Source organism: Pelobates fuscus, chromosome 1 (genome assembly GCF_036172605.1).
Source record: "Pelobates fuscus isolate aPelFus1 chromosome 1, aPelFus1.pri, whole genome shotgun sequence".
NCBI lineage: Eukaryota > Metazoa > Chordata > Amphibia > Anura > Pelobatidae > Pelobates > Pelobates fuscus.
Window position 1 is genome coordinate 278,744,051 of NC_086317.1, and position 20,953 is coordinate 278,765,003.

At 37.1% G+C, this 20,953-nt stretch overlaps 1 protein-coding gene across 1 annotated transcript in view; it reads left to right on the forward strand.

The window, feature by feature from the left end:
- MYBBP1A (MYB binding protein 1a) overlaps window positions 1-13,734 on the forward strand; it is a 38,896-nt gene extending 25,162 nt beyond the window's left edge. Inside the window, exons 20-27 of the mRNA XM_063457417.1 lie at window positions 2,316-2,450; window positions 3,906-3,987; window positions 5,004-5,135; window positions 5,416-5,484; window positions 8,005-8,118; window positions 9,365-9,466; window positions 10,726-10,850; window positions 12,650-13,734. Of these exons, the coding sequence (XP_063313487.1) occupies window positions 2,316-2,450; window positions 3,906-3,987; window positions 5,004-5,135; window positions 5,416-5,484; window positions 8,005-8,118; window positions 9,365-9,466; window positions 10,726-10,850; window positions 12,650-13,016 (1,126 nt within the window). The 3' untranslated portion in view covers window positions 13,017-13,734. The remainder of the gene's footprint in view (window positions 1-2,315; window positions 2,451-3,905; window positions 3,988-5,003; window positions 5,136-5,415; window positions 5,485-8,004; window positions 8,119-9,364; window positions 9,467-10,725; window positions 10,851-12,649) is intronic.
- Window positions 13,735-20,953: the final 7,219 nt, after the last annotated feature.

Below are 20,953 nucleotides of genomic sequence, written 5' to 3' on the forward strand. Positions count from 1 at the left end.
TAAAATCCTTCATGTTCATCTACTCTTTCTGTTTTTTACTGGTACAAAATAAAGATGTCCGTATATTGCCAGATCAGGAACATAATGTTTACCATAGAGGGCGCCTTTACATCTTTCGTCACCCTGTTGTAGTTACTTTTCAGTTAGTCTTTTGTGAATTCACCCAAATGGCAATCACGTTGCTCCTATCTTTATGTACAGAGTGGACACTGTGACACTTCTGTACTAATATGTAATCTAGATCTCTAGCGGCTAATTATGTGATATGAGATTTATCCAACTTCTCAAAATAATTCTCACCATCATAGAGACACTGCCTTCAAGCTGATTCTGTTTCAGCTCAGAAATAGTGGGTGACCATTTATTGAGTGGTGCACGCTTAAAATTAGAATAGCTCTATCTTTCTTTTATTCTTGTAAACTACCCTCTGGCACGACTTTCTCACCTCTAAACCAATCAGCTTGCAGGCTGAGGTAAGTGTGGAACAACCCATATAGGCTGAGAATACATGGCTTACTTTGCTTCAGTGTCACATCCATCAAAGATAGGTTGCATCAATTTTAAAACCAAAATAAAGGAAGAATCCTTAAAAATTTGGTTGAAAATTCTTAATCATTTTGAAAGCAGGCATCCTATTTCACATTGCCAGATGCAGTTATTGCTTTGTGAGCTGCAGGAGGATTTGGCATTGAGAATTCAAAGTGAGTTTTAAATTTAAGGCCAAAGAAACTAAACTGGAAGCATAGCTGACCCAGATAATTTTTCCATTTTTGTAACTTTTGCCTTAAAAACGTTTAATTCTCTCTTTAGTTAATAACACTGGTAGCCTTTCATGTATGTTTCTGTACAACATTTCTTTACTATGTCTGCTTGTATTGCATTATTAGGGACATAATGTGCAGAGAGAGATCTTTTAGGTTCCTGTTCAATTTTTCCATCCTCCATGTGTCCAAGAAACTGCCTTTTAAGCCGCGTGCAGCCACACGTTCTTTGCTTATGCAGTAATGTGACAGCTGACATTTGTAAACAATTAACATTATTGCTTCTTCTAAATACAGTTTTAGACATAACAACCCTCCAGTTCAGCACTGATATAGAAAGCATTGAACCCCAGACCAATAAATCCCCTTTCCTGTTTAACTTGTTGGTTCAGACACAGGGAAAAGGAAACGCCACCCTGGACATGCAGATTTTAATTGCGGTGCTGATGAAATGATCAAAAGCCACGCACAAAGGAATTTGTGGACGGCCTCGTTCTAGGAGCTGTAAATCTTTAAAAAAATGTGTTCCGAAGCATATTTAGAGTTTTCACTAGACTTCCTAGTCAGACACGCATCTTTCACACAGGTGCCCCGTTAATAGTGTCCGAAGGGAATTGAGTCAGTATTGTTCAACAAGACAGGCTATGTCCAAGTGTGAGTAAAATGGATTCAATGTATAAAACTAGCTCTGGACTTGCCAAAACTGGAGTACCCTGGCACAATATGGCTATGTTAATAATGTACGTTACTAGATCCTTGTACTTTACATATATATTTATAGAAGTGCCAATTGCTTTGTGAATAACATTGATCGGTTTGTGGTGTGTTTTTTTTTGTTGGTTTTTTTTTTTTTTCTTGCTTTTCCTCCTAGACTGGCTGGAAATGAACAGAGAGTGCTTAATAATGCTGTACTATACTGATTAAACTGATAGAGCCACAAGTCAGGTTTTATTAAATAAGCATTAAACTATGAGTAAAGGACATCAAACTATTTCTGCCACACAAGATATCTTTCTGATAAATCAGAAGAGAGTTTACCCTTCCGCTCCATGTGAATGATGTTTTTAAAATGATACATACATACAAAATACATTTATTTATTTATTTTAAATTCACCGAATCCAGAACTTGTTTTCATGCTGTTTAATTCCTTATGTATGCAGGGCGTTAGTGCCCATTGTTGGCATAGACTATCATGCATTAAAAGTACCAGCAGTGTTAAATTCCTGCTTGTACCAAGGAGCCACAAGTATCAGTGCTACCTAAGGGTCACCTCTGTCCGCATGGGCCACGATTAGTGTTCCCAGACTGACATATGAGCTGTGTGCAGTGCTCAAAGCCTTTAATATTCTTCGTATTCCTAACGCTATAGTGTACCTTTAATCTACCCCTCCCCTTTCTTTTTGTTACTTTACACGTGTCAGTTGTTGCATTATTATTCTGTTAAAGTGTTATCAGACTGTCTTATAAAGTGAGTGTATCAACATGGTATCACACCATCCTTTTTGTGCAGTAAAGACCTTTATTTGCTGTCCATTTCACTTTTCATCACAGGAATGACCTCTGCAAATCCAAAAAGTATTGTAGGGATGTGTCCGAGTTAAAAGAAGAGCTGCATGCTATGATGGAGCGGCTATTGAACGGTGCTTGTAAACAAAATGACTCCTCGGTGGGTTTGTACTACTTCAGGTGAGCTTCTACTTCTTTATGTTGTCCAGCTGCGTTTTTTTTTTTTTTTTAATTTTTTCTTTTTTTTTATAAAAACACTGTAATTGAGAATATATTGAACTACTTTAAATAATTCCTTATTGCACTGTGCCATGTGAGTCTGCGTATTCTGCCTTGCTGTGCTTCAGCATAAAGTAATATTGAAATCTTTTGGAAGATATAGGCTCAGTAGACGTCCTGTAACAATCTGGTTTCATTTATTCCATGTCCTAAGGGAATGTTGTGGTAATTGTGCATTATACAAGAAAGGTAATGCAGAAGAGTTTAGCAACACAGATATTTCTACATGAATAAACTGCTATTATCTGACGTCAAGGTTGTGTTACACAGAACGTTCTAGCACTGTCCTTCAGTTTAATGTCAAACTGTTTATGAATGGTGAATCAGGACACTTTCAGGCACCTGGACACCACCCCATCCTTTGCTGCATAGATAAGGCAGAAGTAATGATGCCATTTATCAGTTTAAACGTGATCATCAATGTGTTGAACAGTTTTAGTCTAAAAATGCACTTCAAGCACTGAATGGCAGGAGTGTTGCCCTAAGTTTATAATCTTCTCATTTGCAAAACTAAAATATATCCTGTAGAGCAGTACACTTGGAATTTGTCTATCACCGTCAATGTCATGACCTAGAACATCTGATTCAGGAACCGTTGAGTCCATACATTATACTGCATTACCAATAAATGTATAGTTCCAAAATGTATACCACTATGTGTGTGTTTACAATGTGCGGAGTGCAGCATGCTACAATACCAAGAGTGCAATTTTTGCTCTTAGTGAATTAGAAGGAAAGCGAGACATGAGCCTCCATCATGGTGGTTTTACCTAAAACAAAGCCTGGGAATCATGCTTTAATTGTTTATATACATTATACATTTTATATAGTCCAAGTTTCACCATATGACATTTAATGGCAGTTACAATGATTATGGTATGATCCTTTGTCAGTGTTGGTTATGTTTATTTTTGCTTTGTGTTTTTTTTTATTTTTTTTTATTATGTATGGTCTAACAGCATTAGCGTAGGAGAAAAAAAATATTCCGCTACAGGATTTTTAATGATGGTTATTATTAATAGGGACTTCACACCCCTCCCTCTCCATCTTGTGCCTTTTCCTCTTATGGTTTCCTGATTTGTGTGCGGCCTGTTGATAGTGGGACTATAGGGCAAGACATAACAAACCCCAATAAGAAAGTTATTCTTTACAGCATCAACTGAGGGAGTTGCAAATTGTGACAAACGTAAAAAAAATGCATGTGAATTATTGTGTTTTATCAAAATGTAAACTGTTACATTGATAACTTGAGTCATTTGTGGGTAAACTTACTTTTTTTTTTTTTTCCTGATCTTCACAACTATGAATCAATGCCTCTTCATGTCTAATATTGAATATATTGCTTTTTCCATTCAGCGCCTCCCTTTATCTTTTCAAAGTACTGAAAAATAGTACAAAGGGTCAACCAGAGTCAGACGACACAAAGACATTGTCTCAGGTATGTCAGTAATAGGAACCATTTTTAAAAGCTTAACAATATTTTTAGAGACCATGTCATTTTCTGATCCGCACCATTTAAAGCGCATTAGCAACAGAGCAAATGTGCCTAATATTCATTTGTGGTCAAGAAGTGAGATTGTTTAAAAACACACAATGATCACAGAATATATCTGCTGTTGGAGAAATGCTGCCTATAGAACTATAATGTCTTATTTGGTTGTGATCATGTGAAGCTATAAATAAAACCACGGGGATAACAATTTAATTATAATAAGAGAAAATTATTGTAATGACTTCAGCTTATTGAAATGGTTATGGTTGCAAGGTACCATTGGCCACACTGGCAATAAAGCTTGAAAGCAAACTTAAAGCTCCACCTTCCAACTATTTCACTCAGAGAGCTAGGAATTACACTTCCTGATGAACATAACTCATACCAGTGAGTAGGTAAGGCAGCAGAAACTTGAGAGGGACAATAAGTTATTGCTCCTTGGAAGTAACGTCTTGCAAGTCTACAAAGTGTCCTGGACAGTGACATTCTTTGGGCTTACACATACTATTCTGTGGAGCCATCCCTTTAATTCCCCTGTGCCTGCTGAGAGCTAGGAGCTTCAATTTCTGCCTCTTTAATTGACCTGGATTTGAAGGTGGCTGCGAGCTCCACATTTAAAACCTATTTTGCAAGCTTGACAAATTCAACTAAATAGTACTAGGATACCCTGGCACCAAAACCACTTCAATAAGCTGAAGTTGTTATAGAAAAGCTTTCTCGCTCTTTCTGCACAATATCTCTTGTCATCAAGAAACTGAGCAAGATGTGGTCTTTTTCCAACATTTGTTGTGCAACTACAGAATATTGTACACTCATTAGGTAATTTAAAATAATCTAATTCATATCAGAGCTCTATTTCACTATAGCTTCATACTACTGGTTATCGTACATATTTTGTAAACATATGTATCTTAGATATGCGTTATTCCATTTTTAATTTTTTTTTTTTTTTTTTAATCTAGGGTGAATACTTTGGGTGCCTGGATCTCCCACGGGTGACAGAACTCTATCAAGAATCATTGAAGAGCTTCATGTCCAAGCGAAAGACCTCCCTCACTGCCGCCATGTTCATGGATCTCTTTCACCGGTACCCAGTGAGTACATGTTCATTGTACTGACAAAACAAGACTTTGGTAGAAGTTGAGGATTGATTTTTCAATAATGTGTCAGAGATATGGATGAAATAGTATTCTGTGTATGCAGTCTAGCCCAGTCTGAGCTATATCTGTACCAGATACCAGACACATGAAGTTTAACAGTCTCTTAAGCCAGACAAAGTGAGTGGAAGCATCCACATCGCTGAGATCTGTGAACCTCTGTAGCGTAGAGAATGCACGTTTTTTACTAATTCATATTGTTATGTTTTTGTTACAGTTTATGTGCAAGTCAATGCTGACTATTGTATTAACCTCTATTAAAGATGGCGCTAGACAACATCAGCAGGTAAGTGACAGATTGTTTTAATTTGAATATATATATATATATATATATATATATATAATTATTATTATTATTATTTTTTTACCATGTCTTTTGCGGGTTTATATAGTAAAACACATCGTTATCATGGTTCCTATTCCGATGTACTCAGTTCATTGACAGGTACTATGTATATGTGCTTGTGAAACAGGACTGGTTTGGCAGTTCCTCCTTCATCTATGTTGCTTTGGTAATTATAATAATTTAAAGGTATTTACGATCTACCATGTGATGCAACAAATCTTACCTATACCCTTTATTTTACATTTTGTTTATACGCCATTCATTTGTAACCGCAGCCGGTTCCCCTGTTTACCACTATTAACGTGTTAAAGCATAGAATTTAGCAGGGCTAACCGTACAGATATCTTAGCCATAATATTATATGGTTAGTAAGAGTTCCTCTATTTAAAATATATACATAATTGAGAATACAATATAAAATAGGGATTGTCTTGGAAACAATAACGTTTTGTCTTTTTAAATATTTTATTAAATAAAAATATAAATATACACATATACAAACTTAATAATCCATTACAATAATTTATAGCAGAGTTTATAAAATTAAAGTATACGCTTGCAATATCAGTAAAATAGAATAACATACCCTCCTGAACATGCCAACCTTCTAGTCATGATAAAATGGAGCAGCGTCTCAGTCTCCAAAATCTCTCCTCTATGTTCTAATATTAATAAGTACTGTATTTATTTACATATTTAAACATCAGATGTTCAATTGGGTAATTTTAAGACCTACCTTAACTTGGTAAAGATACAAGGTCATAACTTGGTCAGTTCACATAGAACATCTCATCTATGTTTAGGCTAATACTTAAGGGTGCACATGACGTGGGAAATTCCCTGACTTGGGGAATTACACTAACCTAGGGCAAAATGGTGTCCAAAAGACTGAACACCGTATTCACTGAAAATGGGTAAGAGGTTATTTTAAAGCAAAATCTCCTAAAGACAAAGTACACAGTTTAAGATATACAACTTTTCATTCTAAAACTTGTAATGCTTGCATATGCCCATAACACTCCAACATACCCCCCAACAAAACAATGGAAAAAGGTACACTTTTTATTATTTCATACTTTATCAATTTAATCAAAAGATCAAATCGATAGTTTTGTTCCACCAATGTAGTAGACACTGTTGGAAAAATTACTGGTAAGTCAAAGCATCTCTTTAATATTAATTCTGATGCAATATGTATGCCACACATATTCCTTTAAAAAAAAATGTATTTAGGGCATGCACAAACTGTTGAAATTTGTAAACATACACTAAGCGTGTTTGTTTATCTGGTCTCACTGAAATATGAAAATATAGACATTAGAGGTACTGAGTGTTTCATTTATGACCGACAAAGCGTAATAATTTTGTTCTATTCTAGAACCTTGTGGTATCACATGAACCGCTGTATAATTAAACACATTAGGCAGTATCATTCTCCTGTTACACATTATATCATTAAGAACATTAAACTATCATTATGTTATATTAGGTTGAACTAGCAATGCTTTGTTTGCTTGGTTAGATTGTCTAGCTGAAGCAGAATTTCTTTTTTTTTCCCCAGGCATAGCACTCTGCACACATTCTAGACCCAGATAGAGCTATCACTTGTCTGAATTTAATTTCATTGCGACATATATGCCAAACTAGCCAAGCTGAAAACACTTAGCTGTCATTTCACAAAATGCACAAAAGAGAAAATGTAATATATCAGAGAGAGATTGAGATCCATATCCATATGCAAAGCATCAAATGCTATTTGAAAGGTCCTAGTATACCAAGCATAACAAGCTAAACTTTATATACCTTCATGAGAATTTCCAAGCTATCCAATTTTGACTTGGGGCAATCACATTATCAGCCATGCTGGTTGCATTGAGAAAAACATGGTGTCTCGCAATTATCTTGTGAGACAGACTACTACTACAAATTTTAAGATAAAAACAAAACAGAACACGAAAGCTGAGTTTGTTCAAACGGCAGCAATTTCTCTCCCCAAATTCAACTTTTCCATCACGGTCTAGTCTACAGACACACATTGGTATACTGAATAGGTTAGGGAATTGAATCTGAAGAACGTTTCTAAACAAGGAGAAATTGCCATCGAAACACGTGAAACCGTCCTGCTGATGGTTTTTACTTTTCTAACTGTGGACCTAAAGTTCTCCGCAGTGGCACCATGCCTACTTTCAATTCAGTTTTTCTGTCGTGTACAGGACCTGTTCATGAAGAACAGAATAGAGGGAATTTTAAATACATTATTAACATTTAAATGACATCTGGCAATTACTATTGCTTTCTATTACATTAATTAATGCACAATTGCTATGGCTTATTAATTGAAAAGTGATTGTTGGGATATTTCCAGAATTTATGCATAGATTATAGTGCCTTTGCATATAATAACACTGAGATTCTAAAGTAAGCTGGCTGTAACAAAGTGTACTGTTCTATTTACCCCAGTCCCAGGCATGTGCTCTTCTTCTGAAAGCCCTGCAGACCGCGGACCTGAAGAAGAACATGTCACCTTCTGAGTGGCAAGATCTTCTTAAAGAAGCCATCAACCAGGTTATTCAGGTATAGAACCAGCATATTTTAACATTTGCATCTTTTATAACAATGCTTTGTCAAGTTATGTGTAGATTCATGCAACTGTGGTGTTGGGGATGTATGCTTGATTGCCTAAGAAATCCTAACAGATGCACAATTAAACTGTATAAAGGCACCGAGGTGGGGTACCTGTTGGAGTATGGTGGCCTGAATCTTAGAGCATCTTCCAAAAGCTATTGAGATGGAGGCTGATCCATACAACCAGCATGCCAAAAGAAAAGAAAAAAATGTGGACTTGTAGATATAAACACATAGCATAGACTGAAAACGCCAACGCGTTTTGTACCTTAGCTGAAAGTCATCAGAAACATATTATAAGTCTTCTGCCTACTGTGTCCCAGCCTAATACAGCCGCTTTAATCAAGAAATAAAGGTATTTCTGTGTTTGTAGCCAGTTGAAGTCAGCAACTTTTTTTCTTTTTTCTTTTAGCATTGTAGTTGTTTGTTTGAAGGCTTCATACCATACAGGGCTTATCTATCTCAGTACATTTTCTCAACTCTTAAAGGGAAACTATAGGCACCCAGACCATTTCAGCTCATTGAAGTGGTCTGGGTGCAGTGCTGCCCCACCTTGTCCTACAATGTAAATCATTGCAACTTTAGAAAAGCAGCAAGGTAGGAGGTGGGGCCGGAGGGTACTATTGTGTAAGGACTACAACTTTGTATTCTTTACACTATAGTAAACCCTTTAAGGTTTAATATAACATAATAGTATGTTTAAAAAAAAAAAATCTGAAATGCCGTATATGGAGATTTACTATTGGATTTTAATTCTAGTGTTACAAATAGAAAAGTACAACCATGACCCAACGAAGATAGAAAGTATACCAAGTAAATTCATATTTGTGGGTCCCAGACTAGATTAGGGCTGAATGTATCGAAAGCCTCTACAAATTGCCCTAATCAGGAGTGCACTTTGCAGACAGTACAGATTCAGCCTAGGAAGCTTGGAGATTTGCATTGAATTTGCCTGTTGCTGCTCTGCCCAGGCTGAGTCTGAGTTTTAAGTGTTTGAAAAACCTTTGCTCGGAAAACAAGATTTCAGTTTGTAGCTAGACCTGAAGGGATGGTGAATTGGAGCTAGTAAGTATATTTTGATAGGTGGGATATGGTGAGAATGTTTTTAATATGTGCTTTCCATGTTTGTTTTTTGGGTTTTTTTGTTTTTTTCTGTGTACCCACTTCTCCACTGTGATTTTACCTTGTTTTGCAGACACTGGAAGCTATGTCTGAAATTAAAGTTAAAGTTGACCAGGAGAAACTCATTAAATGCTTTGAGTTGCTGAACTTCCTGATCAAAACTGTGACACAGCAGGTAATGTAAACACATAGATGTGGTCCTCCAAATGGTCTGGCTACTTAAAAGCCTCTGAATGCTATGCCGGGTTTGAAGCAGTGCACAGTGTATCAGAACTCTGTCAGTCATTGTGTCTTCACATTTCCAATCTCTGTATAAAAGTATTACATAGTTAAAGGGACACTCCAGGCACCCAGACCACTTCTGCCCATTGGAGTGGTCTGGGTGCCAACTCCCACAACTCTTAACCCTGCAACTGTAATTATTGCAGTTTTTATAAATTATATAATTATCTTGCAGGGTTAACTCCACCTCTAGTCTACTAGACAGCCACTAGAGGGCACTTCTTGGTTCATAGCACGGGTTTTCTGTGCTATAGCGTCGCTGGACGTCCTCACGCTATGTGAGGACCTCCAGCGTCGCTAAAATCCCCATAGGAAAGCATTTTATATTCTACCAGATAACATGTGTGCCTGTAGATAAAGTCTATGCACTTTGTTTATTGTAAAGATGCATACTAAGAAACATTAGAATACCATTGACCTAATAGTTACTTATAGAGCACAGCCGAACTACAAATCATGTGGTTGTAACACACAATATGTAAAGCCAAACAGACCTGGTCAAGAACTGGTGTTAACCAACCAAATTTTACAGTGGGTTAGAGGTGATGTAAGTGACTGTGACTGTAGTATGAATTGTCTGCCACCCGTGCTGGTTTTGGAGACTTGTGGAAAGAAATGCAGTGGCTTTTCTAGCACTAAAACTTCCATTACGTTTCTTAAAAAGAGTTTGGGGATAGTATAGCTTACACTTGTGTAAAGTGACCACTTACATTCATATTGTTAGTTGTTTTCCATGGTGTTCTTACAAGCAAGAGAACCTCGTGGTACGGCAGCGAGTAATTAAATGGGTTATTCAAAATTAACTTTAGGTGAAGAGGTCAACACAAGCCAAGCTTAAACACGTTTGACATGGAGAGTTTCTCTTTTTTGTCTGTTGTGGCCTAGAATTTGAAATTCCTTTTACATTGACTATTCACACTTTAGTGAATAACTTATATCACCAGTCATGTGATCAGAATAATGGTATTATCCCCATGGAAACCAATGGAATCGGTAGGTATATTTGATTGGTGATAACTCCACTTTTCACATACCAACTCTTCAGGATCTCCCATAGTTGATACTTTTTCTTGAATTTACAAATATAGTAATAATATGAAATATTTAGGCTGCAGCACACTTGATATAACTTTATATATTTATTTTGTCCAGAAACTGGAGGTCAATCTCACTGAGCTGCATCCGGTGCTCCAATCTGTGAGTCAGAACAAAGGCTTTGGAACGTCAATCCGGGAGAGAGACATGTACTGGAATGTCATGAAACTTATTGGAGTTGTGTATGTACATGAAATATTAAATATTTGCTTTTCTTTTTTTTTTTCTAAACTCTATTTAAATGCAGCTAATATCAAACATAGTACACAGAGAGTCACATTGTCATACTCATGGCAAATAATATCATAACGGTATTATAATTCTTGAGGCAAGTTCAAACTGTAATAAATCCACTGGGCAAAGTGCTTGAAAGATAGAAGAGGGATTGGCGTGGAAGTAGATGGGGGCGAAGAGGGGGTATTACGCCGCAGGGTAGGGTGTGCGATGAATATTCCTCCAAATTAGACAGTTTCTGACTTTGCAGCTAACTTAGCCACAAGACAGTTGTCTGTGAGTTTGAGTAAAACAGTATCCAAAACAGTGAGAGAGTCTCACAGCAAGCCTTGGGCCTGACCCCATCTAGTTGCAAGAGTGACTTTAAAAAAAAAAATTTGTTTGGAGAATAAAAAGCCTCCACTGGCTTGCAGAGCAGATATGACCAGGGTTACATCATAAGTCTGTGAAAGGTCTTATGTAAAAGATCGCTAGTCTGCTTCTACAACTAGACCGCTCTGGGGCTTGAATACATGTGCCTCTATCTTCACATTGTCTCCAGCAGAGGTCAGTGGTGGTCTTCAGAGTTTCATGCAATCTACAAGATAAAAAGAAAATTTTCTGCACTTCTGGAGACTTCCAATACACTGAATGGCACTTGTCTGCAAATACTATTTATTATCCGGAACAAAGAAACAACAGGCAGGAAATATAGTTTCTCTTACACTAACAGCCCAAACAGGAAAGGGACACCAATGCAACATAAACTATCTGTAGAACGAATATAATTTCTAATAAGTGGGGTAATAGCTGCTTGATCCAAGGAGACATCTGACTGCTATTTTGGGGTCAAGAAGGAAATTTTTCCTAGTTTGTTGCAAAATTGGAAGCGCTGCAGACTGGGTTTTTTGCCTTCTTTTGGATCAACAGCAAAAACATATGTGAGGAAGGCTGAACTTGATGGACGCAAGTCTCTTTTCAGCTATGTAACTGTATAGATGCAAAAGTCCTAGACACCCTTTTGATTTAGGACAATATAGTATATTGCGGGCTGTTCTGCCATATAACATTATCTGTGGCTACCTGGAGGTTAAAGGAACACTATAGGATCAGGAACACAAACATGTATTCCTGAGGTGGCTTGCCCCTTCCCCCCCCAGCTCCATTAGAAAAGGTGAAAACTCACCTTATTTCCAGTGCCGCACAGGTCTGGCAATGCTGGTGACATTATCAGAATTGGCCATTTTTAGCCAATTGATTGCTTTCCTATCTTGCTGAAATAAATGTTTGCTTTTCTAATCACTATAAAATTACTTCCATATTGTATAACCAGCAACAGACAAAAATATAATATATGAACAATGGTTAAAAACATTTCCTTACTGTGTACCATGTACAGTCACTATTTAGTACTACCAGAAACTAATGTATTTCAGTGGAAATGATGGGGTATCTTTACTTAAAGGGTGATACATGTAGCCCGATGAGTTACCTCCAGTCTCCTTACTCCTCTGTGGCACATGGCATTATACATGGCACAGAGTGTGATAAACTCTGTGTCCTGCATTATGCCACTGAAGACTGAGGGAGTCATGTGTGCTGCTGGGTACGGAGTAATACAAATTGGGGAAAAAGACGATGAGTGAAGATGTTGAGCCCTTTGTTAATATTTTTAAAGTTTGTCTATTGTCGATCTAGTGGGCATATTTGCACAAACCTGACCTTTTCTGACCCTTACAATTTGTCATTTTTGTTTGTTTAATTCAAGGCGTCCCAAGGAACCAAAGCGAAAAGCTGTGGAAGAGGTTGTTGAAAGTAATAATCCACCAAAGAAAAAGAAAGGGTTCTTACCAGAGACCAAAAAACGCAAGAATCGTAAGAAGGCCACCACAGGAGAATCCACGCCAAGTGCTGCAGAAACCAAGATCGAGAGTTCAGAAGATCAAAGCAAAGTCTCCAATTCGAAGAAAAGGAAGAAGAGGAGAAACAAAAAAAAGATCTTGCAAAGTGAAGGAACGCAGGAGAACTCTGCTGTGCCTCCCCCAAACAAGAAGGCCAAACCAAATGGGGAGGCAGTTGCCCCCAAGGCAGACAAGACAAAGAAAAAAAAGGCAAAGAACAAGAACGCCAACTAATCACTGCATTATTGTTTGTATTTAATAAGCATATTTTATACAGACATTGTACAGTGTTTCGTGTGCTTTTATTATATAGGCCGTTCCTATGTGTTCAGTATCCACCATGGAAAATGTCTGAGGCTCAACCGCCTTGAAAACACGGATTTCTTTTACTTGCCAATACAGACTCTGAAATACATCCACAAATCTTACAGATGGAAATATACTGTAGACCTATCATGGGGATGGTAACTGAAAACAGGAAAACTTGGAATGTAAGATACTGTATAGGTTCTATTTCCAACTTTTATTGTAATTTTTTTCTTTCTTTCAATAAAGCGTTGCAGCTTTTGACTCTGGAAACATTGGTTTTGATGGCATGTAAAGAAAGTGTTTGAAGAAACATTAAACAGTTTATTCATGCACAATCTGTCATCGAGTACATTGCAAAAAAGACGAGAACTTAAAAAAAGAAAAAGGAAAGCATAAAATCGGTATTTCGTAGCAATTACAAAAAAGGCTTTAACCCCTTAAGGACACATGACATGTGTGACATGTCATGATTCCCTTTTATTCCAGACGTTTGGTCCTTAAGGGGTTAAGCTGAAATATTTGACTTCCCTGACCTTAAAGTAGTGCTATTCATGTATACAGGTGTACAGTGTATGTCTGAATGAGTCATTCGATTTGTTCTATTTGCAAAGTGTACATCTGTGCTCACCATAAAATACCTTAGGAGGGGGGGGGGGAAGAATTAAAGGGAACTGTAACTTTCCAGAATTTTTAATGTTCTGTTTCTGTTAACCTTTAGACAAAAAAAGTTAACCCCTTAATGACACAACTTCTGGAATAAAAGGGAATCATGATGGAATATATCCGTCGTCTGTCCTTAAGGGGTTAAATGTGCAAATTGACACTGTTATCTTAATCTCTATTCTGGAACCGAGAATCTTCATCTTGCCTCTTTGTCTCAATCGTTGTAAATGTTCCCTTTTGCTGTCATTAAACGCAATGAAGGAAGAGAAACTGAAGCAATGATTGTGTTCATTTGCATTGTGTGCCTGGACTGAACTGTGATGTGTTTTGTTAAAACTTTAATGCAACTTTAAGAAAACTTGGCATCACATGGTTATAGGTGGCTTCAATGTATTATTAAATGGTGTGATTTCCAGACAAGTGATGGAGGTCCCTCTGTAATTTCCAGGGCTCCGAGAAGGAAGGAAATGGTTAGAAGCACTCTATACACCAGAATGCTGCTGGCCCATTTCACATCTACAGATTACATTTACAGGACACGATGAAAACACTCATTAGCCTGTTGACAGGCAGCAAGTGGTGTCAGTTCATTTTCCCCACAAAGCAGGTGATCATATCCATTGATGGCTTCTTTAAATTCTTCAGGATACATCATCATGTAGCTAAATCAGCAGTCTTTTTCTGCTTGTGCAGTTTTGTTTAATTTTGTTTTGAAAAGCTTTGCAGTGCTAACAAGTACAAGTGATTATTTAGGGCCTATCACCATCTAATAACAAAAAAAGCTTTCAGCAAAGGTTCCTCCAATTCATTTATTCGGAGCTATTACCAAGCTCTGTTCCACACTCTCAAGCAGGTCTAAACAGGAGTGGGTGGGCTGGGGTATAGTAAGAGAAGCATAGAGAGTGGGACTGTAGTGGTCATGCTCAATATGCCTGTAAATGCACTCTTCTCTTTGATTGATCATGGGGAAGGTATGTTTGCTATACTTTCTCTGCTATGCTCTGCATTATTCTGCTGTACATTGGGCAGCACAGTAGCAGTAAGAGTGAGATGTAAGTCCTTTGGAAATACAAACACCACCTGCTGCAGTCTGTGGATTCCTAGGGAAGCTTTACCATCCTGGAACACTTGGTTTAAATAATAAAAAAAAATAAAAACAGGTTCGTTTACTGAAGTCCAAGCAGGGGTATCCACTCACGCTTGATCAAGATTGATATTGGTGGCTGCAAATATAGAATAAAAATGTAGATATTTGGAAATTACCAAGAAACCAAAAAAAAGCAATAAAGATGGACCCCTTGATATAAAGACAAATGGGTTTTATACACGACTAGAGTGTGTATTTTGGGGAATTTAACGTTTTGCATTTTAAAGGACCACTCTAGGCACTCAGACCACTTCAGCTTAATGAAGTGGTCTGGGTGCCAGGTCCAGCTAGGGTTAACCCATTTTTTTTATAAACATAGCAGTTTCAGAGAAACTGCTATGTTTATAAATGGGTTAAGCCTTCTCCCTAATCCTCTAGTGGCTGTCTCATTGACAGCCGCTAGAGGCGCTTCGGTGATTCTCACTGTGAAAATCAGTGAGAGCACGCAAGCGTCCATAGGAAAGCATTGTAAATGCTTTCCTATGCGACTGGCTGAATGCGCGCGCAGCTCTTGCCGCGCGTGCGCATTCAGCCGACGGGGCGGAGAAGAGGAGGAGAGCTCCCCGCCCAGCGCTGGAAAAAGGTAAGTTTTACCCCTTTTCCCCTTTCCAGAGCCGGGCGGGAGGGGGTCCCTGAGGGTGGGGGCACCCTCAGGGCACTCTAGTGCCAGGAAAACGAGTGTTTTCCCGGCACTAGAGTGGTCCCTTAAGCACTAAACAGTGAGCTTGGAGAAAAATAAATATCCAAATAATCTCCATTCAACTATTTTGGTGTAAAATTCAGCATTTGAAGGATCTGAAGCTAAGAAAAGCTGTATTTTTCTAATCACAAGAGGGCACTCTATACATAGTTTTTGACATTCTTCGGCCAGACTACAGGCTTTGATTTGTGTTCGCCAGAGAATGCTTGATGCAAATACTATAAGTTTTATAGTCACTTTTAACAGACTGTTTAAAAATAAAATTCTAGCTTTTTGTTTCTTCTTAATTTAGTTACTTCACTTTGAAAACTTAATGTAAATGATTTTTAGACAGACTCATTCTTGCTGGTTGTTATTCTAAATATGAAATCTTCATCTCATTACAAATATTAAAATTATAACTTCAGATTAGAAAAATGGGGAGAAGTTTTTAACATCCAGTGTACCATTTCACATTAGGTATGTATAACAATAGGATATATTCAATAAGGTGTGAGTTTGCCCTTTTTAGCATGATCTGGCCACATCACCAACAACCCAGGTTGTTCAGTGTGACTACCCTTTATGGACTCCAATTTAGAGCCACGGAATGGTTCCCCTGCTATTCCTGAACCTGGGCATAAGTCTGAGCTGTCATGAACAGTATTTGGAATTTATCGTACTAGAATATGTCAGTTTGGCCCCTGAAACCTCACTTCGACCCCCCTCCCCCTGCAATATTATAGCTGCTTTTAACTCTGACCAATTTATCCCGAGTCCTTTAATTCGTAAATTTTCAATTTAAAGGACGTATTTTCGGCAGGTGCTTGCATGTTCTTACTTTGAGTTATTTGCGATGTTATTGAATAGATAGCTCGATGCAAGCCTGGTCAGAGAAAAATAGTGCACTATTTGATGATTTTATTGTGGGCTCCAAAGAGAGTGGCAACTGTAAGAGCCTGTTGGAAATTTTTCAAAAGGTGATAAGACGATTTTATCCAATTATTTACTTGTCTACAATTCCTGATTATAAAAAAAAAAAAAATACAGAGAGAAAATAAATATGGAATTTAGGTTGCCGGAGGAAAGGATTAAAGGCACCCAGACCACTTCTGCTCATTGGAGTGGTCTGGGTGCCAACTCCCACTACTCTTAACCCTGCAAGTGTAATTATTGCAGTTTTTTTTATAAATTTATTAAATATTGTCAAGTTAATGGGGGATCAATGTGACAGAAGGAGTTTACAAATGTAATAATTTGGAGCTGTTAACTGATGCAGCAGGTGCATTGTTTTCGGTACACAGTGGGAAGGACAGGGGGGTTCTCAAGAATGGCCAACAAGAAGGTTTTAAAAAATAATTTAAAGTGTTTGGATTTATTCCCCATCGCAGCAGCCATACTTATGGGAGAGTATGGAAAGGTAGACGATTGATTGCTATATATGTGATAATTTGAGTGTAGTGATGGTACTCAATTCCTTACAGTCTTTGGTGTAAAAGGGTAGTTAATTTGCTGAGGCATTTGGTTTTTAAGGTATCTGCAATTCAATACCTAAAAAAAAAAAAAAAAAGAGTGCAAAGTCGGGCATATACCAAGAAAATGAAAAGGCTGGTTGATGCTCTCTCAAGTTTAAAATTAGAGAAGTTTCGGGAAACTAAAGGAATCCAATTTTTCATCAGACCTTTGGGTATAGTTTGGGACAGTTAAGTGTTCTTATAATTAATATAGTGGCAGCTTCAGTTTTGCTGTCTTAAGTTAAGGGCATGAGCGGTGAATTTGAAAAGTAAGTGGTAAAATTCCATTAGAAGAGGATAAGGGGAGTGCAGTGCAATTTATAGTTCATGTAATGCAGAAAGGGCTTTTCTAAAGCTACAAGTGATTTAGCAAAGGTGGGATTCTTCTGAAGCTGTGTGATGGTAAACCAATCAAACAGTATTTCATAGTTCAGCTAGTTAAAGGTGGTAGGAGAGTTTGTCAGGTTAGGGATAATAGAAAACCTAATTCATTTTCGGTTTTGGCACAGTTAGTGGAAGATTTTGAAGTGGTACATTATTCTTCATTGAGTTAGTTATTTAGATGCCCGTTTATATCAGTTTTCAGTTGTAGGATTGGTGAGTTGATACGAGGAGTACATTTTGTTTATCGGGTGTGCTGTTGGAGGATGTTATGGTGCACAATAAGAGTATTGATATCTATTAGAAAACCTAAACGGTTCAAGAGGGAAACGACATATGGTTGACATTGTTTAATATTAAAGTTTCTTTTGTGCCCTCTAAAGTGACGGAAGAACAGTTATCAGTAAGGCCAAGAGTAAAGGACCCATTTTATGCATGCTGAGTTAATTCTTTAACTTAATTTCAATTCATAAAGGTTTAAAAAAAATAATAATTATATCATTTGGTTGGGCAAGGAGTGTTACTCATCTTGTTCTTTTAGAATTGGAGCCGCAAACAAAGCGGCAAGGTGATGTTGAAGTGATGGAATCAGTCAAACGTTGGGAAGCCGGGACTCTAACGATTTCAAGTATATGTCAGGCTTCATTCGATAAATAAATAAAATATTCTATTGGTAAATGGTTACTTGGTATTTATGAAAGTTATGGGTTTTAAGGAAATTAGTACATATACTAATAATTTTTCTTTTGTTAGGTCCTAAGAAGCCGGCGTTTGCCTGGGTCATTAGTTATTCGTTTATGGTATGCGCCCAGAAGAGGGCGCAAGAGCGAACATATGGTGAAAATCTTGGTTTGGAAGCACAATGGTTAAAATATTTTGGCAATGGTATTCGTGGTGTGAAATGGTCACATTTATTTGAGTTATTGCAACTATTTACCTCGGTTTTCCTTACCCAGTTGTGATAGTGGTTCATCTGGGAGGAAACAACATTGGGTCAATAAAATCGGTCAATTTGTGGTAAGTAATTAAGAAGGATATGGTTTTCGTGGCAAAAAAAAAAAATTGGAGATGTTCATTTTATTTGGTCGGAAATTATACCAAGGCAATGCTGGATGAAAATAAGGCTATTTAAACTGCTTAAATAGAGCGTTAGAAAGTTTTGCAGCTTTGATTGTCTTTTTAAAAGACACAGTTATTGAGGGCAGTTGCGCAGGTTTATATAGGAATGCGCGTTTCATTTGTCCGATGTTGGTGTGGATATATATTTAAGGTAAGTGTTCAATCTATGTTGGAGATGGCCGTGGGAGTTGGGGGGCCACCGAGTTTGGTATCCCAGAACCTCGGTGGCGTTGGGATATAAGTCACCCTCCTGGGCATCACAGGAGGGTGGATTTGGCTTATAAAATTGGTTTTATGATATATATTTATGGCTCCTGGCTTTGGTGGGGGCGGAGCCTTGGAATTTATGGCTCCTGGCTTTGGTGGGGGCGGAGCCTTGGAAAGTTTTAATGGTTAATATTTCGGTTTGGTTTTAAATTATGGTTTTATGTTTAAAGTGGAATTATGAAATCCGTAATAAAGGTTCACAGCCATTCTCCAAGGTGCAATATTGAAGTATTGAATAAACAAGTTGGATAAAAGAAGTTGTCTTGTGTTTATTTATATTATGTATCATTAAGAATGCAACATTCAAACCTCATGGTGGTGCACCCAGGAAGACATCTGCAAGGAGTAAATTTCAATAAGATTCACAGTTTTGTATGCAATGGGATGTTTCTCTTACCCATTCATGTGCTTTCACCACTCTTGCAAGTTGTAGACAGTGCCAGGTTCCATCGCCCACAGCATCATGTACGACAATTTAGTTTTAACCCACTTCACTTGGAGGGATCAATAACACATCGATACAATAGGGGTTTCCAATCCTTTTTTGCTTGTAAGAACATACTAACAAATGCATTAAGATGTGATACCCTGATCATCTTATGTAGAGATGTGTTTCACCCTTAATATGTTATAATTTTGTTTTAAATGAAAACATGCATGTTATCTCTGCAGACACCAATTCAATTAACATGAATTAATGAATTTATCAAAAATTTGAATATTGCATATATTTATAACCTTTAAACTATAATGTATTTTAAATATAAAACTATCAATTTTTTTTTTCTCCAAAAGTATTTTATTAAATAAATTAAAGATTAAACCTACTCTATACATTTTTTTTTTTTTTTTTTTTTTTTTTAAATAGGAACCAGGGCGGATATTCATATTTTTTTTTTTATATCCACCCTGGTTCTTATGTAGCAATAAAACTATGATAATAAAAAAAAAAACGAAACTGGTTTATTTAATCCTGTCCATCACTCTGGGAATGATGAAAGAAATAAAGTTAGATTCTAAAACTAGTTCAAAACAACCTGACAAATCTGTTTCTAATATAACCAGGCTAGATTACATTTTGTTGCAATTGTCAATTGGTGGATGGCTGACTTTTCCACTGTGGAGGTGGCCCTCTTGTAATGACATCCCGTTTTCAAACAGTTAATTACAATTATGGGTAAAAAAATAAAGAAAAAAAAAGTCTGCAGAGGGCATATAATGTCAACACCCAATCAGTATCTTAGAAGGTTTCTTAGAATTCTTGAAGCTTGACAAGTGAATCCATGTAAAACCAGATCCACGCTTTTAAATAATATATATATATTTTTTTTAAATGTACACTGCAAGGTATAGGGAGTCTTTCCATTAGTATACAGTATTAAGGTGCATGGACTATGTCTGGTGACAGTTCAGTTCAAGTCATGTTCTGTATGCTAAGCCAGGAGATGACATAGTTGCCAAAATGACACGTCTTTGTGAAAAATTGTAGCCAAATGCTTCCGTTTAATTATATTTTCTGAATTTAATGCTAAATAAAAATTATTTGTCAATTGTGCAAAAATATTCCAAATAGATTTAAAAATTTATCTCAGCATGCACTAGCACATTTATCTGGTATAACAGTTAGAATCTCTGATTAAGATGTTGGCCATCTTGGAATTCCGACACAATTTTAAGGTCTATGTTACATTTATGGATTTAGAAAATGGCCGCAGAGCACATTTGACAACAGTGCGAATAATAATAATAATATGTGACTTGCATTAGCCTCCAGCATTCACCAGGCAGGGAAGAAGAAATCGTTCTTTGGTACAATGGGCATTCAGCATTCAAGAATTCAACCACTGATCATCTGGTATTTCAAAGTGTTTTTAAAAAGGCTTTTACATTTTATTTTAAATTGGTTTATGACTTTATTTCAAAATTTTTATAATCCACTCTGCCACTTAAGTCATTCTGACTATACATCCATTATATAGATGATGCAAGAGGGGGGGGGTGCTTCTTTGAAGTAGCTTTTTTCCTCTGGCCACACACTAGCATGCACATTTGCCAAGCAGAAACCACAAGACAAGTATAGAATAAGTGGTGG